The sequence below is a fragment of the Globicephala melas genome, chromosome 15 (assembly GCF_963455315.2).
Source record: "Globicephala melas chromosome 15, mGloMel1.2, whole genome shotgun sequence".
Lineage (NCBI taxonomy): Eukaryota > Metazoa > Chordata > Mammalia > Artiodactyla > Delphinidae > Globicephala > Globicephala melas.
The window spans coordinates 82,284,651-82,311,898 of NC_083328.1; the positions used below are offsets into that span (position 1 = coordinate 82,284,651).

At 44.9% G+C, this 27,248-nt stretch overlaps 1 protein-coding gene across 4 annotated transcripts; it reads left to right on the top strand.

Annotated features, from left to right (window-relative positions):
- Window positions 1-1,315: 1,315 nt before the first annotated feature.
- Window positions 1,316-26,938, top strand: STX16 (syntaxin 16). 4 transcript variants are annotated; one of them, XM_030841655.2, is made up of 9 exons: window positions 1,316-2,240; window positions 10,048-10,059; window positions 16,650-16,757; window positions 17,188-17,328; window positions 18,286-18,451; window positions 19,535-19,626; window positions 20,184-20,327; window positions 21,547-21,627; window positions 24,010-26,938. In XM_030841655.2, exons 1-9 carry the CDS (start codon window positions 2,109-2,111, stop codon window positions 24,112-24,114), a joined length of 981 nt encoding a protein of 326 aa, XP_030697515.1. In that variant the 5' UTR covers window positions 1,316-2,108; the 3' UTR covers window positions 24,115-26,938. The 4 variants fall into 4 exon arrangements, with proteins under 4 accessions (XP_030697515.1, XP_030697516.1, XP_030697520.1 ...); XM_030841656.2 differs by lacking the exon at window positions 10,048-10,059; XM_030841660.2 differs by lacking the exon at window positions 10,048-10,059 and having other exon boundaries at window positions 1,316-2,189.
- The last annotated feature ends 310 nt before the right edge of the window (window positions 26,939-27,248 follow it).

Genomic DNA, 27,248 nt, shown 5'->3' on the forward strand with positions numbered 1-27,248 from the left:
CGGAGCTTAGCACGCGGGAAACGCTCGGAAAATACACACGTGTGTGTAAAGTTTGTTTAATGCAGGACCAATTGCGGGGATGGGGGCCGTTCCCGAGTGCCGGGGCGATTTTCCTTTGTTAAGACCTCAGTCGCGAGCGTGGCACGGCGGCCCCGGCTCGCCCGGGGAGGGGAAGCCTGCACAGCCCCGGGCCCGGGCCCGGGGGAGGCGCGGCCGCCTGGCTCCGCGACCCCGATCCCCTCGGGCCCGCGCGCCCGGCCCAGGCCGTTTCTGGCTCGGGCTTCGGCCTCGGGTCGCCCAGGGGGTGACCTCGTGCCGCCGGTGGGGTGGCCTCGTGCGGCCCGTGGTGTGGCCCCGGGCTGGACACCTCTCGGGGCGACCGCCTAGTCCCTGCTCGCGCGCTCGGGCTCGGGCGGCTCGATCCCAACGCGCCCCGGCGGAGCCCCTGCCCGAATCCCAGCCACCCGGGTCCCCAACCTCCAGCCGCGGTCGTGAGGGGCTCCCCGACCCGACTCCAGCGCCGGAAAGCGGGCCGGGGGCGCGGGGGGCGCGGGACCAGGCTTGGCACGCCGACGCGTGGGCCCACTAGGCAGGGAAAAGTTGCTGGGGGCGGGGGGGGCTGTCAAAGTTTCGGGGAACTTTTCCACTTGAGATTCTACAACCCTGCAGTGCCCCCTACAGAAAGCGGCAGCCGGGGAGGGCGGGCACCCCCCACGACCCCCGACCGCAAGCGGCGGCGCGGCCCAGGCGGCCTGGAGCTCTAGCTGCAGATTTTGCTTTTGCTTTTTTTTTTTTTTTTTTCCCTCCTGGTTGTTTTTCTGATACATCTTTTTTTTTTTTTTTTTTCAGAATTGGAAAAAAAAAAAAAGAAAGAAAAAGAAAAAAAGCGAGCGTGAGCCTCCGCCTGCAGTGGAGCGTGCTCGGCCTCCAGAGGCAGTCGTCTCCAACTTTTCCTCTCCCGCCCCAACTCCGCGCGCCTCAAACTACGGCTCTGCAGGAGCCCAAATTTGCCTGCCGCTCGACTCCACTCTAATAAACGCGTCAAGGCCCCTGGCGGTTGTTTGCAACGTGGGGGCCACGCTCTCGAGGCTCAGGCCCGCCCGGCGGCCCGCTCCCGGTGCCTGGGCCCAGTTGGGAAGGGGAAACCGAGCGTCGCGGGAGCACCCCGGGAGAGGGCGGAGCGCTCCCGTGCCCCGGGGCAGGGAGGGGTGGGGGGGGTAGGGATCTCCCGCGCCCGGAACGTTGCGAGCAAGGCTTATGAACGTCGCAGGGGGGCACTCGCGAGAGACGGACAGGAAGAGGGCCAGGGGGGACGCCAGAACCCGGGACCGTAGCACGGAAACGGCCCGGGGCTGAGCAGGAGTCAGATCCCGGGATGGAGGGAGCCGGAGAAGAGGAGTGAGGAGGCCGGGGAGGCAGGCCCTGCTGCCCTCCTGCAGGCCGGCAGCCTGCTGTGGCAGTGCAGGACCAGGCCGCCCACAAAGGGAAGGGGTCAGGAGGTCGGGCCTCGGCCTTAGCAGGCTCAGACCAGGCCCCAGAAGGCAGCAGCAGGAGTTCAGGGCCCAGGCCTGGCTCGGGTTGTCCAAAGGGGACCTCAAGCAGGCCTCCCAGGCCCCTGGTGGGGAAACTGAGCTGGAGACAGGCCTGAGGGCCCGGCCCAGACGCCTGTGTGTCAAGTTAAGCAGAGCCGGCTAAGGCCCTAGGGGGTGTCAGAGACTAATGTGGTAGGGGGCTTCAGGGCCTCCCAGTCCAGAGCCGGATTGGCGAGTTAGACGCTTGTAGATCCAGGGTTGGATTGGGGAGGGGTCTCTGGGAAGTTGGCTAGCAACGCAAGGATTGGGGGGATTTAAGTGCTTAGAGATCGAAGGCAGGTCTTGGGTAGGGGGAGTCAGACAATCGGAAAGCCTAGGTGGTTATTTGGGGAGGGGTCTTTGCACTTAGACGAAGCGCAGAGCAGCGGCTGCTCAGCTGAAGGCCTGAGGCCTCGTCCAGAGAAGCTCCTGTGAAGGGTGGGCTAGACTAGGCCAGGCCAAGAGAAAGAAAGTGAATAAATCTGGAATCGAAGTGGGCGGGGGGGGCCCCTGAGCGGGGGTCACAAAGGGTGAGACATGGCCACCAGGCGTTTAACGGACGCTTTCTTGTTGTTGCGGAATAATTCCATCCAAAACCGGCAGCTGTTAGCCGAGCAAGTGAGTAGTCACACCACCTGCAGCCCTCTGCATTCACGTAGTATCGCTGCGGTGAGTCTCCCGGCGGCCTCTCCGACACACGCACCGTGTGCACTGCGGCTCTGCCTGTTTGTCTGTCTCTGTCTGTCTCTCTGTTTAAAAAAGAAGATAAGACTAGTACGGAAATGCAGGGTCTCTTGGCTGGGGTCCGAGAGCATCGATCACCCTGGCTGGGGAAGAACCAGTGCTAGGCCCCTGCTCCACCTCTGCCTTGCACTCTCTCCTCACTTCCGCATCCCTCCCAGTCCCCCACCCCCCCACCCCGCCTCCCCGCCGGCCGTCCCTGCGCGACCCGCAGCCTCCAATTTACATATGTTTTAGCACTAAGGTTTGGAAGCTTTGGGCCTTTCTGAAGCCTTTTCGTTCCGTTTTGTTTTAATCTCCCCTCCCCCACTCCGCCCCCGCAGACTGAGCCTCACTTCGGTTCTGCTGGTCGGGTTGCAGGCTCGCAGACCCAAATCCTTGCAAATGCACGATGCCCTTCCCCCAAAGAGGAAGGAGTTGTTGTTTTGGTTTTTTTTTCCCGTCCTTTTTCTTTTAATGGCCTCGCAGCCCTCTGTGTTTCGTGTTCCCTGTGAATAATTGCTTCGCTGTTTTTCCTGGGGGCTCTCGTTTGTGAGGCTGTAAGGTGCTAGCTTCTTCGTTTTCCATTTCCCAGACAGGAAATTAAGCTTTTCCCTCCATTCGAACTTTTTAAAAAGAACATGGTGTGTATGTGAAAATCAACCCCCCCCAAATAGCCCACGGTTTTTGATTTAATTAACCTGAAACTTTCTTTAGCCCAGCAGTAGAATCTTTTACTGGGAGGGCCTGGAAAGATTGCTGTTGCTTTTCTGTTTGTTTAAGGGGCTCCTTTCTCTTCCTGAGCCTCAGTTTCCTGCTCTGTTGAATAAGGGGGTGTGTGTGCATGATCTAAACAGGAGGAGGAAGATGAGCTCTGTGGTAGCCTAAATGGAAAAGTGAAGTTATGAAACTAGTTTGTGGTGGTGGTCGTGGGGGGTCCTTGCTGTAGACGGGCTGGGTTTGAATAGAAGCAGCATTGGAGGAGGAGAGAATAAAGTCACCCCAAGACCAGGTTCTTGGAGGTTATACTTGACATATACAGTATGGGGAATCTCACATTTATTTCACCTGTTAGGGACTGTATTCCCTTTACATTTTTTCTTTATGACTTGATCTAAATGCGTCACAAAAATCAGGCCATCTGTCTTGATTATTGACAGAGAGTCTACAAAGACAGTTTTTCCTTTTTGTAAAAATCACAAGAGGAAAATGTATTTGGTCAGCTTGCGTATATAGAAAAGATATTGTAAACTGTGAGCAGTTTTAGGAATAAAGTCACAGTAAACTTAGGTCAAAAAGCATAGAAAACAGAGGGACAGAGTGTGTTTAGCTTTTCATTTACTTAAGAATTTGAAGGTTTTTTACGTTTGTAAACTGAAAGAAGTCGTATTATACTGAAGTAAGTGCAAAATGGGAACGGGCTAATTCCAGCGCTAATTTGGAAAAGAATGTTCTGAAATAAGCCAAGAAATAGAGAGTAGAAGTGGGTGGAAAAAACAAAAAAGATCCTCCATGAAACTTTAGTTTTGCTAAATAAGATGTAAAAATTGCATGTTCCTTAAATGACTTGATTTTATGCTACCTCGTGGGGAGAAAAAAACAGAACTAAAACTCCCGTTAATGTTTTCTAAGATGTCAGTCTTTAACTGATTTTAAAACATAATGTTTGCTTTAAAATTTTTAATCATGTAAGGTTCAGAATACACAGAACCATAGGATAACATGAGACTTTTTTTTTATAATCATTTGGTCAGACGGTTTAAAAACCTGGTGTCTGAGATAGGCAGCTTTTTAAAAGTGCATCTCTAAGTCAAATCTATTTTTAAAATGCTTTTCGAAGTTAGGTAAATTTAAATATATATATAAACTAAGTCAAATATTTTCAAATATATAGCTAAACTGTACAATTTGGAAAAATAGATATGTCAGAAAATGTACAGGTATATTTAGCTAACTCAGACATTTTCTTGAAAATAGATTTCTAAGTCAGACTAAAAATACATGCCTAAGTCAGAGCGGTAAGAAGTGTTTTTTACATATTATACCATTTAAAATGTTACGTATATTGGTTTGACTATTTAAAATCTTTCTCAGATCATTATGAGCAATTAGATCATTTAAAAGATCCTTGTAGTCAATTAAGACTATCTAAAATATAGATTTTTGCAGTTAAACAAAGATGGTTTGCCTAAGTTAGAATTAAATAGAAGTCACACGTTTATATATTTTAATTGTGTGCATTAAAAAACATGGCATGTCATAAATTTCCGAAGTGTTTAGGGGTGAATTATTATATTTTCAGCTTGCTCACAGTTGATTCTACAGAAACCATTTATACACACACACAGACACGCAAAATTAAATATGTCAAGATGTTAGCATGACTACATAGAGGGTACAATATTTTCAGTTTTTCTGGAAGTTGGAAAAATGTTATAAACATTTTGGGGAAAACTATGTCTAACACAATTTTTAAAACTTTATTAAATAACTGATCTGATATTTTTCACTGCATGTCTAGCTCATAAAAATTTTTAAACCTCATTTCTGAGTTGTAAATTTCAAAATCATGTAGCAAATCAAACAAAATTAATGCTATAAAATTTGAATATGGACTGGGTTTTAGGAGGTATTAAGAAATTGTTAGTTAATTAAACTAATCAAATAAATTTGTTAGCTCTATTAGAGGGGTCTCCTGAAATGTTTCGTATTGAAATGTCAAAACATCACCTAGTTTATATACTTAACCCCCCCCTCCATAAAGGAAACAAATAAGGCAGAGTGTAACAAATTGTTAAGTCTACTGATGACTATGTGGGGAGAGGCTATGCCATTTTACATAGTTTTCTATATGTTTGAAAAATCATAAATAAAAACAACAAATACCTGGCATGTTAAAAACACAAGTAAAACAATTAAAAGGCAATTTGTATATATTTATCTAAAACTCAGGTAATTAAGAAAGGAAGTAACTAAATTCTAGAGTGTAACTTAATTAAAAAATCATAAACTGAAATGTCTACTTCCTAGTTAGAAGAAAAAGCTGTAGACCTTGATTTTGGGGTGTGCAAATTATCTCACAATTAGAAATAAATCACATCTGAAATATTTTTGTTTGTTTGTTTTAAATCTGAATTTGCACATCCTTATTTTAGGTGAAAGTTGTGGAAATTGATTGTCAAGTGGTGTTTGTGTGTGCGTGTGTGTATTACACACCTCAAAACAAAGGGCACTTAAAGCCACATCATTCAAAGAATTTAAACAGGCCTTTTTTTGCATCCTAGTTGGAGGAAAAAAGTAGAAGTTGGTGGGTGGTGGTGGTGGGGTTACTGTGTGTACCTATACACGCCTATAAAACAGGTCTGTGCCGCATTCAGGCAGATATGTCACAGCTACGCAGGAATTTAAGGAGGATGTGCGGTGACAAAACAAACAAAACGTCCCAAGGGCCAGAAGGGACCTAAAGGTCGTTTGACCCAACATCCCCTCTGTGATAACCCCTCTGCCTGCCTTCCTTGACCGCATTATGTGATGGGGATAGGAAATTCCAGCAGCCGTCACCCCTACCTCTTTCACTGCGAAAAAAAGTCCTTGCCTCTATTAACCCCATCTCTGTCTGTGTCTTGCATCCTGTGATCCTAGCCCTGCTTCTGGCCCCCGGGTCTCTGACACAGGAAGCCTCTTCCTTCTCCTGCAGGAGAGATAACCCTGCAGCTTGCTGGTGCCCCGGAGCTTTCTCTAGCTCAGCAGTCCCGGCTCAGGCAGAGAGGTTAAGTTTTCTTGCCTATGAATGAAGTCTAGTTTCTCTGTATGCTTTTTAAAGTTCAGCACCCAGAACTGAACAAAATTCTACTTAATTGTATTCTCGGTTGTGTTGATATTAGTAAAACTAATTGTTAAAAATAGACCAGGGGTTTAATTTTTAGACTGTCAGCAAAAATGCAGCTGTTGGCATTTCCCATTCATTCTGTTTCGGTCTCAGTTTTGGATGCCCCATCACGGTTATGCCTCAGGGCAGCGTGAAATAAAGGGAAGGGCCCTGGAGTTTAAACCTGGGAATTTAGGGCTAAGTTTCACTCTGTGACTGACCAGAATGTAGGTCTTCCTGCAAGCTTTTAATCTCTTCTGACATCTTTTGCCTTAATTATAAATGGAGGGTTTGAGTTAGGTGATTTCTAATGGCCCTGTGGATTCAGCAGTGCTTTCTCAGATTCTGTTTCCATACATTGTTTCTCCTGACCAAGGCTTGCATCCTTAGCTTTAACTTGAAAAGGAGGAAATCACAGTCAACAGCATTGCCCTGCTCATCAGCCCGATGCTACCTCAAAAATCCTCAAAAGTAGCTCCAGTACTGTGGAGAAGAAGCTTTAACGTTCTGTCTGCCAAGTGCAGGTTTTAAGGCAGCACCTCATTCAGGTAGTTACAGGCAGCTTAGCTTTAAGGAGCTGGAATGAATTTACAGCATTAAATAATCGTTCAAAAAAACGTGTAAAGTCTTGAATGAATGATAAGTAGATGTTGAGTTGCTGTTCTGATCCGATGAGGTGCTGTGTGACTTGTGTGGTTTCCTTTGATCTCCTGAGACAGATCTTATAGAGGATTTGAGCTACTATGTCAGTGTTTACTGCTTCGTGTACTCTCAGTTTCAGAATAATGCACAATCTATAAATGGAAGCTAGAGTTAATTGGCCTTAGATTAGTTTGAAAGTAGCACATTATTTTTAATAAAACATGGTGTGCTTTGGGGGAAAAAACAACTGAGGATTAACTGTGGTTTTAAGAAAACTGAGGTCCTTCTTCAGTCTTGACTATAATATTAGCCAAGATTTATTGAGAGCTTACTATGTGCCTGGCACTGGGCTTAGCCCTCTCCAGGTGTAACCCTACTTCATCCTCACAGAGCTCCATCAAATAGGTGGTGTTGTTTTCTCATGATACAGATCTGGAAACTAAGGCTTAGAGGAGTTAGGAAACTTGCTCAGTATTGCCCACCTAGTGAGCCAGGGAACTGGAATGGGAACTCAGGCAGACCTGGCCCGGAGCCCTGTATTACCTGCTGGGCCGCAGGAGGCTGGGTGCTTTTCCCGGACTTGTGCTGCAGGTCCCGGAGAATGGAAGAACCCATTAAAAAAAATCTTTTTTTTTTCTTACGATGGGATTGCATCTTTATCTCATTTTACAACCATGCAAGTCCATTTTGACTTGCATATTGAAAGTTCTATGTTTTAGTCCATGCTGAGTCTGTTGGAAAGTTAGTTCTCTGTCTTTAGAATCCAAGTATGAAATCATTGTATATTTCTCTTTAGATCTATTTGCTTTTCTGCTTCTAAAGATTCCATTTGAGCAGAGAGGCATACTTGAGAATAAGGGTACTTTGTTGGATAAAAGTGAAGCAAACTTTTACTTTGGTAGTAACAGAAATAAAGTAAGTATCACTATAGCATAGACCTGTATTTCCAACTCATTTTGCTCAACTCTTCCAGACTTCCTGAGTAAACACAGATGGGTTTCCACTTATTTTTCAGTTTTATGTAGAAAGTTCTTTAGACAATAAATTCCACATGCTACTTGGAGTTTTCAGTATTTGCTCGATTGTATGCCATTGGCAGGTCAGAAACCTAGATGTAGACGTTATAAAGATTTAGAAGGTGATGGTATGCAGTACCGTGTTTTCATTTGGCTGTATTTTGGTTTTTCCTGATGGTAATTCTAAATGTTTTAATTCAGGTCTTGACAACATTTTCTGGTAAATTGGTGGCAGGGGGAGTTTTGAAAGGCCTTCTGTTTTTAAGTAGCAAAATGGGAGGGGATAATGCTCTTCAAAAAATGACCTCCTGAATTTAATTCCCAATGTGGCATGGTAGTAGCTGCCCATCACTAGTAACTCCCTGAATTGTTAATAAAATTAGAGAAACTGGAAGGTGGGGTGGAAAGAGGCCTGAACACCTGGGTCTGTCCCCATCTCAGCCCTGTGACTTTGGGGAAATGGATTTATATATTCCGAAGCTTGATTTTCCTATTTGTTAAAAAAAAAAAAAAAAAAGAGTCGTATCTAGCCCATGATTCTGATTTCACCTCTTGTCAACTAATAATTGTAGAAACCAAAAGATCAGGGTGTGTGCTTGGTTGATAATCCAAGAGGCCAGGCTCCTGTGCAGCAGAAATCTTAACCAGGGTTTGCAGTAATGCTTTATCCAAAGATTGGATGCCAAGGAGCCACTGCAGAACAGGCAGATGTGCAGACTGAGATACTGAATTAGGGGTTTTGCTTTGTGTCTTGTTTTATTAACAGAATCACTTCCATGCTTTCTTGCTGAAAATGTTAAGCTTTTAAAAAAATAAAGAGGTTTTCTTTTTAAAGTAAAAGGTAATTAAATCAGATTTCCATTTGACACTATCTTCTCTATTAATATCTTGTAGTACTACTGTTATGGCAGGGTGTGTATAGAAATATAGTTCTCTTGCTCTCATGGCAAAGTGTAGAAGGAATGAAGAGCACTTTCTATAGTGTCAGCTGGTTGGATTTTTACATGGAGGAATGTTGTGGTTACACTGTTATTGCTGTCATTGTTTAATAATATTTTGGCCCTGATAGACCAGTTTCATTTGCACTATTAATTTTTAAAGAAAGAAGTTATGGTTTTTTATTTTCTAAATTGACTGCTCAGCATAAAAAAAAAATCAACAGTTGATTATTGAAATTCACCACTAATTATTTCAGTGATCAATACTGTAAAAAAAAAAAAAAAACCTAGTTGTTCAGATTATCTGTCATTAGTAAATGTCTGTTCAGAAGATAGAGTTCCACTTTGATCGAAAAAAGAACCTTTGGTTTTAAATTGAAACTTAATCTTCTGCCTGCCTGTGCTGCTTCCTTTCTACTCCTCCTTTAAAAACCAAAACAACAACAGCAAAAAAACCCTCTCCTTACCTTTTGTTTTGTTTTACTTTCCTTTATAATAGCCTAATAAATAACTGTGTGCCTTCTAGACTAATAATAAATAACTGTGTGCCTTCTAGACTAATAATAATGCATGCGAAGCAAATGGGAAGAGTTTTTCTTTTCTTTTACCACCTGTGTCTCTCTCCGGGGAAGAGTGGTTTCTCGGCTTGCTTATTACCACGGAGAAAGCCGTGTCTTCGGGATTTAATCTGTAGAGCCCTTGCATATGTGGTCACTCGAATATTATCTGAATTCGGCCATAGACAATTTGGGGGGTTTTCATTTTCTAATTTTGCTGCATTTGCAGGGCTGATTTACATGTTAAAATTTACATTTATTTGACATGGTAAAATTACATTTCAGCTTTGCTCTCTTGATTTTATCTTCCTCAGGGAAATTTAGAATCTTGTGTATGATATTTGATATTTATGAAACAATACCATTATATTTTATTGAAACTAAAGCAAGTGTGTTTTATTTGTTTCTATTGTATTTTAATTTTTACAACTATTTATTGTTTGTATCCTATCTCATTTACCAAAACAACAATCATGGTAAATAAAAATAAAAAACATAATAAGGTAAATATTGACGTAGCTTTTTTTTTTTTTTTTAAAAAAAGGAAGAATCAGAAGGGGGAGATTTTTTTAAATGCTTTGGTTAGTGGATCTTTATTTTTAGTCAACTTTACAGTTGCGTAAAATCTCAGTGTTTTCTCAACTGACCATCCCTTATCTGTCTGTCTGTCCCCATCCCTCTTTTTTTTTTGCTATCCCTAACTGGATGGGCTGATGGGAACAACATATCTCTCAGGAGCTGGATGAGGTATTGTGTTTTGACTATTTTTGTATGTTAGTTTATAAAATTATGCCTGTTTTTCTGAAATCTTTGGTCATATGTAAAATGCTAAGAGTGTACACATATTTTAGCATTTGTTTTGATTACTTCTAATTGTCGTGTTTTACAATTTAATACTTAGGATTTATTTAATGTATTTTCACGCCAGGTGAATTGATGATCTAGGGAAGGGCTTAGGAACATTATTTACTACTGTCGGGAAAGTGTCTCAACTTTGGAAGCAGTAAAATTTCTTGCACTTAAAATAAGCCAGACTGTTTTTAGGATTATGCGTGCAGCTCCCTTGATTCCTGAGACTGTGCAGTGAGGTTGCTCAGAGGTGTAGAAGGACGTGATGTCTGGCAAAAGCCCTAAGGAAGCAGGACCCGGAGCCACTAGACCTGTTGAGATGTCTGCTGAGGTGTCACTGGCCCCGAGCGAGTGGCCCTCCGGTTGTGCTGACTGACTAATCGTTACGTGCCCCCCCCCCCCGACTTCCTAGCAGCACGATTTTGGCCTTTTCATCACTTATTAGCAATTCTCCCAGAAGATGGAGAGGGTACGTGTTCACAGCACTTTATTCTAGTCGTGTGAATAAAAGCGTTGAGGAAAAAGGGGATTGAACTGTGATTGTTGGTTTTGTGTTTCTGTTATCTTTTCAGCCATGAAGGGGTTGAAAATATTTTTCCTAAAGGTAGACCTTTTTAAAAGAGTCCTTTTAAAATTGGGGGTGGGAGAGTGTCATTGGTTTTTGTTTTAATTTTAGAAGTATGAACGGTGAGGTGGGGTTAGGGCCACTGTCTTCAAAACCAGTGGGGTCCCTTACTAGTTGATAATAACAACAGATGGGAAACAACCTAAAGGTCCTTCGTGGAGAACTGGTTAAATAAATTATATAGCAACTCTAATTCCCTGTACTGTACCTGTTAAAAAGAGTGCAGCCGGTCTCTGAGGGCTGCAGGGAATGAGCTCCCAGACACATGGCCAAGTGGGGGAGAAGCCTGATGCGAAACACTGGACACCGCGATTCCTACTCTTAAAAAAAAAAAAAAAAAAAATTTATTTTTTTAAGAAAAATAACTAACATTCAGGCTTGTGTGTACTTAGATTTCTGAAAAGAGACAGAAGAAACTATTAACAGTGGATACCTTCCAGGAAAAGTCTGGGATGGAAGGGAAACTGCCTTTCTGTTGCAAACCCTTTCCGTAGGTTGGATATATATTTTTAAACCATGTGTATCTATTACTTGAGTCATTAAAAAACAATTAGTATTTAAAACCAAACCCATCCATCTAAGAATGGATGCTACCGCTTACTGAACGGTTTGGAAATGTGGGACTTGTGGCCCCAAAAAGGAAGTGGGCCGTGGGGAAAAAACACACAGCAGAACAGCTTAAGTTTGAACACTTCTCCCACCGGGCCTGTCAAGGGTCGTCTTTCCTGAGGGCTCCGCCGTCTGAATCTATTTCCAGTCTCTCCTACTTCCTCTTCAGGCAGCAAGTTCCAGACACTGGCTCCCCCCGCAGAAATTCTCTCTGCCACGATCTCTAGCAGAGACCCCGAGTGGAGAGCTCCTTCCCAGCCACACGCACCTCACGTGCCAAGAGGCCCTCTGAGCTCCAAGCCTTTCCATTCCGGGGCCACGTGGCCCTTCGGCCACCCGAGCCACTCACTTCCCCTTCTTGTCCTTTGTCCAGAACCATTGTATCAGTGAAGTGAATTGTATGTGACCCGTCTTTTATTGACTTCATTCATTCATTCCATTTACTGTTGTCTCACGCAGCTAATTATAATTGCGTGTTTATTACCGCGAAGTGCTAGGCACTGGCCGAGGAGCTGGGGCTGTGTTAGGAACGGTGTCCAGAGCCTCACCTTGCCAAGGCTGCGGTAGAGTTTCGAATCGATCCTGGCGTGGGTCTGATGGAAGCCCACCCCTGGGTAGGTGAGGCCTGAGCACACTGTCCTGACTGCGCACGGGTGGCCTCCTGCAGCGTGTTCACATTGGTTTGTCGTTTATCCTACTCAAACCAATTCGAAAATCTGCTGCACCTTGGGGATAGCAGGCTGTGTTCTCCAGGAATACTAAGTAAGGTGTGCCCAGGGAGAAAGCCCACCCACCGTTCACCCTTTTGCCCAGTGTACGGCCCTGTCCTCTGCTCTCTGCTCTCATCTACTCCCTGCCTAGGACAAAGTCATCTCCCAAGTTGTTGGGTTTTAAAATTCATAGGAGGAACTATTAAAAAATAACAAGGTGTAAAATCAGGCTCCCAAACCATATAGCCTGGGAAGGGCAGGGTGAAGTAGCAGGGACGTGGGGGCCACAGGCTGGCTCACTGGTCCCCCTGCTGAGGGCAGCATTGAGAAGGAAAGTCTGTGAGCCCCTCGGTGTCTGTATTTGTAGAACAGGGAGCAGTCCCCTCTGCACTTTTGTTGTTGGGACTAAAATGACCAAGTCAGTGGGGGTCCAGTACCAACAGAGCGCAGGTAATTGTTGCTCCCTACTTTTTTTTTTTTTTTTTAGGATGTATATAAGAGTTGAGAAAAAAAGGAAAATCAGTGAAACTAGTAACACTGTATCTGGGTGGTGTGATTGTCAGATTTTTAAAATTTCTATATGTGTTGCACATTTAAAGAAGTGTCAATTTTGAACATTTATTGTTTCATAATCAGAGAAAGTAAACACTTTTAAAACTATCACAGATTAAAAGAAAACAGAACTGTAGGGCTGGCAGTCCCTGATTCTTTTTTCTACAACAGGCTTATTCACTCCCTCAAAGAACTGAGACTTCTTCAGCCTAATTGTCTCAATTAGCCTTCCGAGCCCAGTGAGTTACGCTTGTGGTCTGACTGCATCATACACACTCCCACACTGTCTCAGGTGGAAACCAGAGCTGCCAGGCTGTAATTGTCCACGTCCCTTCTGGACTGTTTTTAAATGTTCGTTGCCACAGAACATTTAAAAAGTCCAGAATTGTCAGTACTGGTTCTTATTACCAGGGCCTTATGGCTGAACTTGATGTGTTTTTTTACATGGGTGTGTGGCGGGGGGGTGGGAGGGGCTGTGTTTGACTTTCCTAGTCCCTGCAGGGGCCCTGCCATTTCCGTAATCTTACGGTACACCAAATCGGCCTTCTCGTAAAGGCAGGGTTCGCTAAGAGGAGGAAGGCTGTATGTTTGGGACAGCAAGATTTACAAGACTGTGCTCGTGTGTGTGTGTGTGTGTGTGTGTGTGTGTGTGTGTGTGTGTGTTCCGTCCATAGATCAAGCACTCGTGCATACTGTCTGGTACTCTTTAAAGGGACAGTTGTCAGTGTCTAAAGTGGACCAGGAACAGAAGGTAATTTTGATGAGCTGAACAAGAAGCCTTTGGGTGCGCCATTGTGAGCACCCATTTCAATCTTCCTGCCTTGATGGAGTTGAGCTGGATGACTGGGTTGTGGTCGTGCACCCTAGAGTTCTTGGAGGACAAGAGTTACAAATCAAAGAGACAAGAATTCTTAATCCTCATAAATACAATTTTATTAAAAAAAATTTTCTTATTTAAAAAGTAAGAAAGATTTTTTTTTTACTTCAGAAGCACAAGTTCATTAAGAAAAGCTTTAATGACCAACACCATCTGTTTGGGAGGGGGACGCCGAATGGAGTAGGGACGAGTAAAGAGAGTGAAAAGTCTGGCAGCTTTTTAAGGTCTGAACCGACTTGGATGGCAACTTGAAAACTGATACATTCTGGATCTTAAAAATGAGAAAACGTGTTGAGATTGGCAGTGAGGTTTCTGAAGTTGAAAGGGTGATTGTTTTGCATTTAAGATGTATTTTTTTAATGTTCATATTTGTTCCCATTTTTAAGTGACATTTATCTTCAATTAGGTTTTCCCTTCCCAAAACAGTCTTAAAAAAAAATAGTACATACTGTGAAATATATTACAAATCCATACTGATAAAATAAATGCCACATTTCTTCTGAGTCAGGCTGCGTTTCTTTATCATGATGAGCTATTGCTGCAGATTATACCATAAAGGGGACAAATTCTTCCCTGTTTAAAGCTCTCAGTCTCAAAGAATCAGCTCTTCTCTCTTATTGGCAACATCCTGATACAGCATGTGGGAAAGCCAGGGCCAGCTAGATGGGCTAGCATCTGTCCCCCTCACGTGGGCATCTCTCGATTAGCAAGCTTCCTTAGGACACTTGAAGAGGGTGTGTTCGCACACTCTTTTACATGCGTTTTTTGGGGGAACGCATCTATGGTGTAAAATCAAGTACTGCTTAAAAAAGAGTTGAATCCACTTCAACTGACTTCTCATATGTGATTTATAATTTCTTATTTGTTTCAGAGAAGTTGATACTAATTATCGTGCAGATAAATTCAGGTGAATGCCATCTCTGTATCCTTTTTAGTTTAATGTATATTAGTAAACCGTAACAGCAGTTCAAAATCGTGAGTTTAAAAACTCGAAATAAAACAAATTCCTATTATTACTTTATTGAGATACGGTGTCATAGTAAAACATAGTGGGTTAGGTGATAAACTGGCGTAGTAGAAACTATGACCCGTAGGTGTGGCTTTGTATGAACAGCTGGAGATTAAAGATCAAGTTCTGCTCTCGGGCAACTCTACAGTGCCTGCTGTATAGCTGGCAGACGCTGGGTGCTGATGTGTGATTTGTCCCTTCCGTTTTGGTCCTCGTGCCCTCCACAAAGTTGCATAGCTCTTGGTGACTTTGGGGCAGGACTTCTGAGGAATACACAGCTCTGTGTGGAGTGAAGTCTGCACCTTGGGGCTGCATCTGCAGCTGGTCCTCGAGAGAGGCTGCTCTGTGGATGCCTCTGTGCTCAGCCAGAGCCTGTCCTGTAGTCCCTGGTGTAGTTGGTAGGGAGTGGATCCGAGGACCGTGTCTGGTGTTATCGTTTAAGTCTGAGGGCTTGTTGTCCTGGTGCGTTTAGCAAGTTACAGTTATATTTCACGCGCCTGCCAATCCGGGTGGACGGTGCTCCTGGAGTAGCCGATCCAGGTTTTAATCTGTCACATAATACGCTGTGACCTTGGGCAAGCTAGTTAACTTTCCTGAGTTTCAATTTCCTCATTTATAGATTGGAATAATAGTTCCTAGCTCACCTAGCTTTTGTGAGGATTAAAATAATAAAGAGAATGTAAACTTCCTGTTAGTGAACTCTTAAAAACAGACGAGGTGGCTCTGGTTGAGAATTACCATGGCACAGACGCAGAGCCCCAGATAGTGCAGGTGGGATGACGCACCATTTGTTTAAGACCTGAAATGACACCGGCCCTGCAGGGTCCACGCGGCGGCGGAATGCGCTGGCCCTGATCACGACTCAGACACTCTGGGAGCACTTCTGGGGCTGCTGGTCCCCTGAGCCAGTGGGGGCAGCGCCACCCCAGGCATGACGGGTGGCAGACGCAGGACTCTCATTTGCTTTTAGGTATTTTGCTACAATCTCTCTGCTCGGGATTTAGGGCTTATTACTTGAAGAGTTCTTTTAATTTAGGCTTTTCCTTATGTGATTTATCTTCCCCCTTCGTCTGAGGATGTTAAACATTTTGCCTTGTTCCTTTATTGTTAGAAAAGCAAACAGGTATTTGCCGAATGAATGAAAAACAATAAATTTAGATAAATGCAGAGGTGGGGAGAAAAGCAATATAAATTCTTCACCCAATTCTGCAGTGTGATTTAGAAAATTTACAAAGTGTTACCTGTAAAGGACTTTCATGTGCTGTTTTCCGTTCTATTTTGATCATCATTTGCATCTTTTGAAACTGGCATTTGTAAGCGCTGGGCTCCAGAGGGTACCTCGGGACCCTTTCAGCATTTACTGCCTCCAGGCCAGAGGGCAGCTTCAGCATGCTGAACCCATGATTTCCCTCCCATTCTTAAAAGCTTCCTCCGGCAGTGTATTATATAGGTAAAGTAAACAAGAACTATCGAGATCATTTCAAAATAAGTGAAAATGTTGCCCGTGGACATTTAACCAAAGAAAGGAAAGGACAGTGTAAGAGTGCCTTGAAATTTTAAGGATTGCTTTTGCCAAATGGTGGATAATTTGCTGACTGTTTTAGGCAATTCTTTCACACAGTTTAACACATGGTTAATGATCTTGTGACTAAGATAACTAGATCAGCCCTATTTACAAAATAAGCTAAGTGTATGTAAGTAAACCGTGACCTTTTTGTGTTAGTTCCATTTACAGCCTAGAATTTTTTTTTAACTTGCATCTGTCTGATCAAATTAATTGCTGAGGTTCATGCCATCCCATCATAGTACAGTACTAAGGTTTTTCTTGTAAGGATCTTTTGTTGACTTTTTCATTACATTTCCATAGCCAGAGCAAGTCAAATGCATGTTCACAAGTATGCCCAAGGAAATTAAGAAGTGGTGCATGAAGAGACAGGAAAACCATTCCATACCCTAGCAGTATCAGAAGCAAGTTTGTAACACAGGGAAGTGCATTTATTCCTCCATTTCTGAATCTTCTTAGGGAGCAGCAGTAAAAGGGAGTAAGACTGTGCTTATCTAAATTGAATTTGAATAATTTTTTAATGTCCCTTTATTTCCCTGTAGCTTGCTGATGATCGCATGGCTCTGGTGTCGGGCATTAGCTTAGACCCAGAAGCAGCAATTGGCGTGACAAAGCGGTTACCTCCTAAATGGGTGGATGGAGTGGATGAAGTAAGTTGAATGTTGGTTTCACACTCTCTTATTTATTGAGGTAATTAGGACATTAACGTATTTTAAGATACCTGCCAGAAAGACTCGAATGAGTGTCCCTGGAAGTACGTTAGGTTTAGGATTATTCTGTTCACATACCACAAGAAAGGGGTGTGTGTGTGTGTGTGTGTGTGTGTGTGTGTGTGTGTGTGTGTACGCTTGTGATTTTGGTTTTAGTACTAACTACCTGAATTATAGAAATAAACTGAAGAACTGTGTAACCAGGAGGAGTGCTATTTGAATGTCTGGTCGTTTGAATTAAAAGTTGCTCAGGCAGCCACAAGTTGGCTGAAGACTGAGCTCTGTACTGTGAGTGTAGCCAGTTGTCTCAGAGGCAGGCAGACAGATACCTGGCAGGCAGCAGTGATGTTCTGTGATTTCATTTGTTTAGATACAGTACGATGTTGGCCGGATTAAACAGAAGATGAAGGAGTTAGCCAGCCTTCATGACCAGCACTTAAACAGACCCACCCTGGATGACAGCCTCGAGCAGGAGCATGCCATCGAAATAACCACCCAAGAGATCACGCAGGTGAGGACGGAAGGGGCCCACAGGCGGGAGCCTGCGCTTCCCAGCCTTCTCCCCCTCTCAAAATCCAGAACGCGGTCCGGCTCTAAATCAGATTGCAGATTAGTCCCAGAGTTCCACTTCCCAACCGGAGGTTCACAGAGGGACTCTAGGAGGCCCTGAGCTGCTCCAGGTGGCAGCATCTGCTCCATGCCTTGGAGGAGTGGGGACTGTTTTTCATTTGTTCGTAGATGCTACTGTGGATTGATTTGAAAATTAAATTCAGAACATTATTGAGTTCAATCATTTGGTTTTAAGATGTGTAAGTTCTATTGTATACTAGTGTGCAAAATTTTTTCATGTTAAAAAAAATGGTGGTTGTAACTGAAAGGATGGAGAGCTATTGCCCCAGACTGAGTATATTAGTATCCTAGAGAAACTCAGCATCCTAGAAATGTTTCTTGTAAAATGTTAAATTTGAATAATTTTAAAATAATGTGACTAGTGTGTAAACTAGCACTTACATCTTTCATTTGTTAAATCTCCTGTGTGGCTGATGCGCAGAGAAGCGGTGTGGTGGGTGGGAAAGCCCTGGGGTGTTGGAGTGTTTGGATCCTGGCTTTTAGCGATGTAACAACGGCATGATTCTCATTTAATCCCTTGGACTCCAGTGTTCTCGTCTGTAAAATGGGAGTGATAATAATAATACCTGCCTCTTAGGGTGGTTGTCGGGACTAAATGAGAAGAAGCCCGTAAGGAGTGATGCACACAGCGTGCGCGCGCACGCACGCGCACGCGCACACACGCCCCATTTGTTCAGGTCCGGTTGAGCATTGATCTCTTGGCCATTCTCGGAGCCAGCCGGTCTGGACAGAGCGCTGTGTGTCTCACTCTGGCCGGTGAGCGAAGAGGCCGAGGGGCACCTTGGGCCATCCCCACACACACCCGCCGGCCTGCTGTGAGCGCCACCTGTTCTCCCAGCTCTTCCACAGGTGCCAGCGTGCGGTGCAGGCACTGCCCAGCCAGGCCCGCAGGGCCTGCTCGGAGCAGGAAGAGCGGCTGCTTCGCAACGTGGTGGGCTCCCTGGCGCAGACTCTGCAGGAGCTGTCCGCCCGCTTCCGGCGCGCGCAGTCGGGCTACCTCAAGCGTGAGTGTCCGCCCGTGCAGGGCCTCGTGAGTAACGGGGGTTCCGGCGTTAGAGCCTGCAACAGCTTGGTGTTTTTACCCTTCTCTTTTGCTACTAGTCTCCATTTTGTCCTGTGCCTTTCGTTGTTAGCTTTTGAGCACGTTCCCACCTTACGGAACAGAAAGGAGCTCCCTTCCGCCCCCAATGGGAAACCATGCCCAGGTTGAAACCACGGCGACAGGGTGTCTAATCGTTCTCATCTAAAAAAGAACAAAACAGAAACATAGGCCGTGTCAAGTTTAAAGTATTTGAAAATCAGTCTGGCACATTTTAAAAGCTTGTAGCTTTCTAGATGTTAGGGGTGGAAGAGCTGCTGCTAAGTAGGTAAAGAACAGTTGTAATCATGTTAAAGCTTCGTATTTGCACAACAAGAAGTATTTGAGAGAGCGTCTCAGCACCTTTCCTGGGAGTAGTTTAAACAAACGTTCTCTCCCCAGGCACAGTGATTTACTCGGCCTCCCTTCCTTCCTGAATAGTGCCAAGTCAGCCTTCAGCTACACCCTCATTCTGATTACCCTATAAACTGGTTTTTCCTTTATTGCCATTGTAATCAATAGTATCCCCACATGCTCCCCCAAAACTAGTTCTCCCTCCTCCTGACAACTGGCATATTTGTGTTTTAATTTTACTATTTCTAAAATTTGACTAGGGCCATTTGGAATTCTACTAGAGATGGTTTTAGGGAGAGATGTTGATTTTTTTTTTAATGTTTTGTAACAGCAGTTAGATTAAATATTTCTGCTTCTCTTAGAGATTCTCACATGGTTGTGTCATTTTGTCATTCACTTGGCGTCCAGTGAGTTATACACATTTACGGTGTGACTTTTGTCTTAGATAACCCCAAGTACTCCATACTGTTGCATGTTTGTAGTCCTTTACTGTCCCCCCCACCTCTGTTGGAGGTGAGATAGGGCTCTTTTAAAGCTGCTAAGAATGTCTCCATTTTGACTGTTGAGTTTTACTCTAGATTTCCCCTTTTTAATGGTGGGACAGTAACCAGGATGGTTTACGTATTCAAGTAAAGTGAATTCCTATCCATGATAGGCCTGAAGAATCGAGAGGAAAGATCCCAGCATTTTTTTGATACATCAGTGCCACTGATGGACGATGGAGACGATAATACTCTTTACGATCGGGTACGTGAGGGGCTGCAGAACTGACTGCTGTGCATTTGCGCGCCGGTCTGTTTTCCTTCTCTTCGTGGACCTTTAACTTCCATGCGATGCAAATGGATCAGCCCTGCGTGACGTGCACATCCATCAAGTGGCTTTTGCAGCCGGCGGAAGAACGGTCATGGGGGCCATACTGCTTCTTCCTTTCCAAAGGCTGCAGGGAGACCTTGTCATCTGCCTTCCAGAACCTTCCGGAAAGCAGTCTGCCCACCCCACTCCTGGGAAGAACCCAGAGGTGCGCAGGCTTCTCCCCGGTGGTTTTGCTCCTTAGCCCTTGGGTAGCTGCAAACGCGGGGTTCTCTGTGTCCCCTGCTTTGGCCGCTAGCGCTTTAGAGCCCGCTTGTTTGGGGAATTCGGATCTTTCCTGTTAGGGAAGAATAAGCGCTTATCTGTGGTTTATGTGCTTTATAGCACTAGTTTCAGAATTTATTTCCTTTCAGCGACATCTAAAATGGTACACTGTAGCTTTCCTGAGGGGAGTGGAAGCTAACGCACACATTCCGTCCTTTTTGTTTTGCTAGGGTTTCACAGATGACCAGTTGGCGCTGGTGGGGCAGAGCACGCTGATGGTGGACGCGCGGGAGCGGGAGGTTGGCCGCATCGTGCAGTCTATTTGCGACCTAAACGAGATATTTAGGGACCTAGGGGCCATGATTGCAGAACAGGTACGTGAACTTACCTGCCTCCCCACCGGGCTTTCCTGCCATAGTATCTAGTCCTTCTCCAGACTTTTCTGGTTCTGCACTTCCGTCAGGAAAACGATTTGAACCTACTCCCCGAATGTATGTATATGTGTGTGGAAGGATTGTGTACATATACTGCTATCGTTCCCCATAAAAACACTAATAAACTTTTTTTTAGATAAAAAACAAATGTCAGTGACAGTTCTCCTAGTCTCTGCCTCTACCCCAAGGGTGCTTATGGGAGCACCCCACGGTGGGGGCCTGGTTGGTCTGCCCATGCTCAGCAGTGATTCTGCCAATAGATAAGGTTTCCCTTCTAATTTTGGCAGGTTATTGTGTAATGGCAACTGGAACCACTAGCTCTTGAGTAGAATTAAATTGTTTGTTCGCTGTTGCAATCTGATTAGGGTATTTTATTATCTTGCCAGCAGGGATTTGGGTCCTGATCCCCCTGAAACCAGCCTCAGAATGGAGTGGCGAGGCTCTGGGAGATCTAGTTACATTAATTACTCCCGAGGCTCCCACGGAACTGCTCTTGCTGTCGTCTCCTAACACAGCACGTTTCCATTCACAGCCCTGTCCTTCTGCGTAGCCCAGTGTCCCTTCTTCCTGTTTGAACCAAGAGATTAAACAATTAAAAACAAAATTCTCCCTGAGGCGAGTGTGTAATTTTACATGTGGCTTGGAGCTCACCGTGTTTGTTCTGACCCGTGGAGCCACATGGTGACTGACGTTTATGGACATGATAGTCAATTTCCAGACCTCATCGTAACCAGGCCTGGCTTAACTGGCCCTCTCTGCTTGCTTGAATCCAAGTATTTAAGCAACAAACGGGCACAGACGCAAGCCCTTCACCACTCAGAGCCTATTTCCACTGAACCGTATATTTTTTAAAGCCCCAGTAAGTCTGAATATGGCATATCCTGCAGTGGCTAAATCCAAAAAAGAAACCTCAATTTGTCAGTATCTCTTTCTCCTGAGCTAGGCTTTGATTGCAACTAGTGCAGCAGCCTGCCACTGTGAGTGCCTAATAGTGCACGGTGATGGATTCCAGACCTGGCAGTGTGTACCTTTTCATCACAGTTAAGTAAAACAGATAATTCTGTGGATAATGATGTCTGCAATTTGCATCTCTTATGTTTGAAGTTCCGTTTTCCCAGTTGTGGTTGTTGATCGTCTGTAACTGTCATTTATTACTCAGGGTACCGTCCTTGATAGAATCGACTATAATGTTGAACAGTCCTGTATCAAAACTGAAGATGGCTTGAAACAGCTTCACAAGGTAATGCCATATCTTTCAGTGGTTGAGAATTTGAAGAACTATTATGAGATATCAAGAATTCATGAGAGGCTTCTCTTCCATCATAACTGTCTTCGGCATTCTCGTCTGCCGTCGGCTCGAGATAGGACTGTAAAAATGCACCATGTCGTTTTATTCAGAGCCGACCACGTGCACTGTTGCCATTTTCCTGCAGTTAATGATTCCGGGTGTACCTCACACGCAGGTCTGAAATTGCCGAGAATCCCCTTTCGTGACAGGGAATTCTGAAGGAATTGGGGTTTTCTCCCTTTTAGAAAGTGTTTTATTCCTTGTTTAGGTCTTCTTGTTTTAGGAAATCGACTTGAGTGGGTATTTGTTAAAATACGTGTCGAGCATTCTATCTGCTTGTTGCTGCTGACTCAGGCCTCTCTTTGTTGTGATACTTTTCTGATAAATTGCTGGTGGGGATTCATTCTGGAGGAGATAAAAATCTAATTTTCCCTTTTAATTACCGCAGTATATCTGTGTACTACCTTGAGGAAAGAGTAGTTTGTTGAAGTGAGAGTACTAGCTCTCTGATTCTTGGCTAATAGTAAAGTGGCTGTTTCAGGAATGTTCTTCATGATATTTGTTAAAAATAGATGGAAAACATCTTAAAAATCCTGTAATGAGTTATGAGAAGCATACACATACGCTGCTGAGTGACTCTCATATATAATTGGGTGCATGTTTCCTTTAAAAGGAATGTGATACTTCACAAATAAAATAAATTGTGTCCATTTCCTCATGTCTTTGAGACCTAGCAGTATTCCTAGCCGTATATAATGGTCATTTTTCCTAGTACATTCACTAACGTACTTCTCTATCACCTTTCTGAAACCAGCCACTTCCTGTGGCAGAGATGGCCGTATCTGACGGTAGTGTCAGGTTTACAGAAAGACCTCGCATAGGTCTGACCAGAAGCCCTTCACTGCCTCTTGACGTGCTTTTGTCACCACATGCCGGATGGGGAATGGCGCTCCAGCATAGACTGAGAAAAAAGAGGCTGGCCTTGTACATGCAGAGGGCTTTTTAAGCGTTGGGTTCATTCGGTTGCCAAGCTTTGTATATTAAAAGAGTGAAAACTAACTTCAGTTTGTCACTCTGTAATGCCCGGCCTTTCATATGCTGTTGAATTACGCATCGGTTTTGAAGTTTCTTAAATAAAAACTAGCGAAACTTGTTTTTTGATATAACACAGATAAAGGGAAAAAACTTTCTCCGCGCGAGTGTACAAATCTAGTGGGAACTAAAAATTTTGTTTAAGGTTCTGCTTTATAAACCGTTTTGAGAGGTTTCGAAGTATACCATTTGGTGTCAGCTTCCGTGGTGTTGCAGGTTACTTATTAGAAAACTAAGCACGCGCCGTCCTCTTTCTCCAGGCACGGCTGGCCGTTGCCTTGGCGGTCGGCTCATCTGAGGCTGATGGAGCCTTGGGAGCTGCTCCACACGGGCCGGGCTCTCCAGACGGGTGAACCTGTCTGCGCTGAGGTTTCCTCCTGTGGCTGAGTGGCTCCTGGTGGGCGGGCAGGCTCGCTTAGGAAACAGACGTCCTGGTCAGAAGGTTGGTGGGGACGGGGAAGTAGGGCAGAGGAGGCTGCACGTTCTGAGCAGGTACGGCCCTCAGGCTGTCTCCTTGCTTTCACCTTCACTGTGAAGCAGCACTGTCCACGGAAGGGCAGGACGTGCTCTCCCCGACGTGGGCAGTGACCCCCTCACGACTCTCTTCTCCCCTCTCCTTTCTGTGGGTCACATTCTGCACCACGGGCGTGCGTGTCACCGGACGCACAGCACTGGACTCGGTGGGTTGTTTCTGCGCTTGATGCCACAGGGCCAACTTTCCTGTTTCTACTTCAAAGGTTGAATTTCTTCTTGTTCCCAAATTCAGAGGAGGTAGAAAACAAGCTTCTTTGGGACCCTCGGTTCCATCCCTGCTGGCTGTGGTAACTTTAGCCAGGTGTTCGATTTCTTAGTGAAGGAGCTGTGCGTTTATCCAGAGAACTGTGTCCGGAAGTGAGAGGCTTCTGTTGAAAGAGTGGGTCCTTGCGGTCAGTGGAAGGAGAAGTAAGGAGAAGCGGCCCACAGGGATCTGAAAGCAGAGCCTTCTGCCTCTCCGGCGGCCTCCGTGTGATGGCGGGTCCCCAGCGCGGGCGTTAGCGAAGCCGGGTAAATAGGGAGCTCCGGGGTCTTGGGACTCGCGTGGATTGAACCCGCGGGAGCTGATGGCAGGGATCGTGGTGATGGAGCCGGTGGCAGAGGTGTCGGGTGTGTGGGTGCAGCCAGAGGCCTAGGACTGGAAGTGAGCGAGACACGATTTGGGATTTGGGGGAAAATGACGGCCTTTTTTCCCTCCTCTCTCTGTAGGCAGAGCAGTATCAAAAGAAGAATCGGAAGATGCTTGTGATTTTAATATTATTTGTCATCATCATTGTCCTCATTGTTGTCCTCGTCGGCGTGAAGTCGCACTGAGCAGCGTGGGGTCGGTGTGTGAGGCCCGCGTGGACCCAGGTGCGCGCGCCCGGCGCCCGCGGGTTCCTGCGGAGGCGCGGCCCCGGGCCCGTCGGGGCCACGAGCGTTTCCATGGACTCGGCCGCACAGTCGTGCTCACGCGAGGGGAAGGGGCTTCTGGTTTTCCTTCACTGTCAACACTTGAAGGACCTTGGATACTGCTGCAGATTAGAGATGAGTTCTCTCTTCAGTTATAATATATTTTTTTTTTAGAAAGAGAAAACGAGTTGAAGGTTCACAGGCCTCCTCACGCTGTTCAATATATTATATCTGTATGTGCTATTTTTTTTAGCAGTCACGTCTGAGCAGCATGTTAAAATAATTTTTGGAAAAATTTTTTTTAAACCATCTGGTTTTTAAGAAATTTGGTACCAAAAATTTATGAGTAAAGGCAAAAATGCCTCTTCATTTTTCTCGATATATTTTCCAGTTGAAAACAAACTGAGAAGTCCTTTAAGAATTTATAATCCATTCCCCATTAACTTAATTTAGCTTTTCCATCACTGTTAATGATCAGAGTAACAAAGTGTGAAAAATAAGAAACCATCATTGATGTTAATTAACACATTTAGATGGGCCAGTTAAAACGGCTTTATAAGTTTAAATTAATTGTAAATGGAGTATTCCTCATCTAAAATTTGTGCACTGCATGTTCTCCTGTAACCAAAAGGGGTTACTAAGCAAAACCGCCTAAATTTAAAAGTTGGTGATTTGAAATAACCTCACATTGAGAGGAAGCCCGGTAGTGTTGTGAAAGTCGCCAGAAGCAGCCGGTGTGTCCCTGTGCTCGTCCCCAGCCATCCTTGCTCAATGCACTGCTTATGTACTCACTACTTAATGACCTGTTCAAACCAGACACCATTTAATGAACTGTGAATTTACACAGAGGCCATTCTAAATGGGTCACCCCATATAGGATTAGTGGGTCTCAAATTATTAACCACACATCACTCCATTTCAAAGTAAAATATTCCACCAGTGGTTTGATTTATTGGCCTTTCCATTGCCACTTACCATGCCCCGAAAGTGGGCCTATTCTTGCAATTTGTGAAAATCCTGCCTAGAAAAGCCCCTCGTTTGTGTGCGCGTGAATCAGATCGCCAACGTAGGACTTCGTTGTTTACTTACCTATTATCAATATGGTGCTTGAATATATCCCTGGACCTGTGGAATAATGTGGAAAGTGATGATAACTTTGAAAACTGAAGTTGTTCATGTTTTAATTGGTCTTGAGACACCAGTATTGTTTTAATGGTCTTTGCATCATTTTCAATGGCTTTCCATGATTTTTACCTTTCTTAAAATGTTTTAAAAGAGCATGATCTCATTAAATGTGCTGCCGTTAATTTGGACCAGTCACATAAAATGTCTCTCTAGGATTGACTTTGAAGTTATTTCCAGAAATTGAAACTCAAGTCCCGAGATTCAAGTTGTCCAAACAGATCATGGGCTTAAAACCCAGACCCCTGCCCCAGCCTTCCCTTCCCAAGTGGTTTACGACGCCGGGCAGTCACTGGTTTTCTTATTACTGATGTGGCTGTAGGAGGATCTAAAGGTGCCCCTGGCATTTCAGGAAATAGCACGGCATTCCCTGACAGTTATTTATTGGGAAAGAAGGTCAGGGGATAAGAGGCCAGCACCTCCTCGATCGCCCCTGAAACGGGGGGCTTCTGCGGTCCTCGAGAGTAGCTGTAGGCGTCTTTCGTCTCAACGGTTTTGACCTCATGGAGTCAAGCTGCTGCTAGGAGTGGGGCTGTCGAGATGAGGGGCTTCCCTCCCAGACAGTCTGCGATGGTGATATGGGTTACTGCTGAAGCTTTTCAAGTTTGAAGGAAAGTGACCCATTAAGAAAGGATCACTGTTCATTTGTATTTATTTTCAGTGAATAGGGTGACTAGAGTTGGGTTTTTTACCCAACTCATTTGGGTAAAAGTATGAATCTGACTAGGAATGGTTTGAAGGATCCTGTGTGGGATCCGGGCAGCTGACCGGATCCAGTGCAGTGCCAGCTAAAGCCCAGCCGTCCGCTGCCACCACTGTGGCCCAAGGTGGGGAAGTGGCCCTGAGCCCACGCACCGCAAAGCACTGTACTGCTCTGCTGAGCCTTCGCTTGCGGAAAGCGCGGCAGCGTTGCGGGTAGCAGGTTAGTACTCAGCATCCCGGCACCTGAGGGTCCTTCTCGCCCTCCTTTTCCTGCCGGCAGCTCCGGTGGCGGTGATGGCCTGCCCAGTTTCTCCCCTCGCCTGGAGTGCGCCCCGAGAAGAGGACCCACAGGGAGGGCTCCCCTGGGCGCAGCCCGGACCCCTGCCCCCTGTTAACGTGCCCTGGGTGGCTCTGTTGACCAGGGCTGGAGAGGGGAAACGTAGACATTGACTGTCAGTTCCCCAAAGCTCCTGATCTTTCCCGGGAGATCGTAACTGAAAGCTACTGTCTCTTGTTTTATTAATTTGGGGTTGCGGGGAGGTGCTGGCTCGCCCACCATGGGTGTGAAGCCGCATACGTCTCTAATTTAACGAATTTACTGCGTTCTCTGCTAACTGAGAAAGCATTATTTATTTGTTTTGACACAAGCGCTTTCAGTGTTTTATCCTGGCTAATGGCTTCTTAAAAGTAATAAAACCCTTCCAACCTAATTGGTCAGATAAGACTTTTTTTCTTGTGTGCTTAAATAAAGCAATTAGTGAAGCGCTTCTATCTAAAATGACTTTTTTTGTCCTTTTTTTAAAACTAATTTACTGTTACTGGAAACTTTTTGTACAATAAAGCAGTCGTGCAGATTAAAGAACATCCTGCTATCCTAGTATTAATTTTAACGATGGGGTGCATGTTTTCTTCATGTGCGTCTGTGTTTCGGGAGAGCCTGGCCTGTTCTGTGATCGTTTGGGCTGATGACTGTTTGTTTTGTGCCGAGGCCTTTGTCTCAGTGTCTGAGAGTCCATCTTTCTGTCTAATGGATGCTTTCAAGGGGACCAATCGATTTGCTATCCACTATACAAAAAGACAGATAATTACTTTCCTTATGAAAATGTATGCTTTCTATACATACCAAGAAACACTGGAGATCTTAGATAAAACCGTAGTTACGTGTGCCTTTT

What these genes read in the sequence shown, in the direction of transcription:
- STX16 (XM_030841655.2), top strand. Translation starts at nt 2,109, where the DNA reads ATGGCCACCAGGCGTTTAACGGACGCTTTCTTGTTGTTGCGGAATAAT. An exon ending in CCACCCAAGAGATCACGCAG is followed by an intron (nt 17,329 to 18,285) that starts GTGAGGACGGAA and finishes CTGTTCTCCCAG; the next exon opens with CTCTTCCACAGGTGCCAGCG. An exon ending in ATAATACTCTTTACGATCGG is followed by an intron (nt 19,627 to 20,183) that starts GTACGTGAGGGG and finishes TTGTTTTGCTAG; the next exon opens with GGTTTCACAGATGACCAGTT.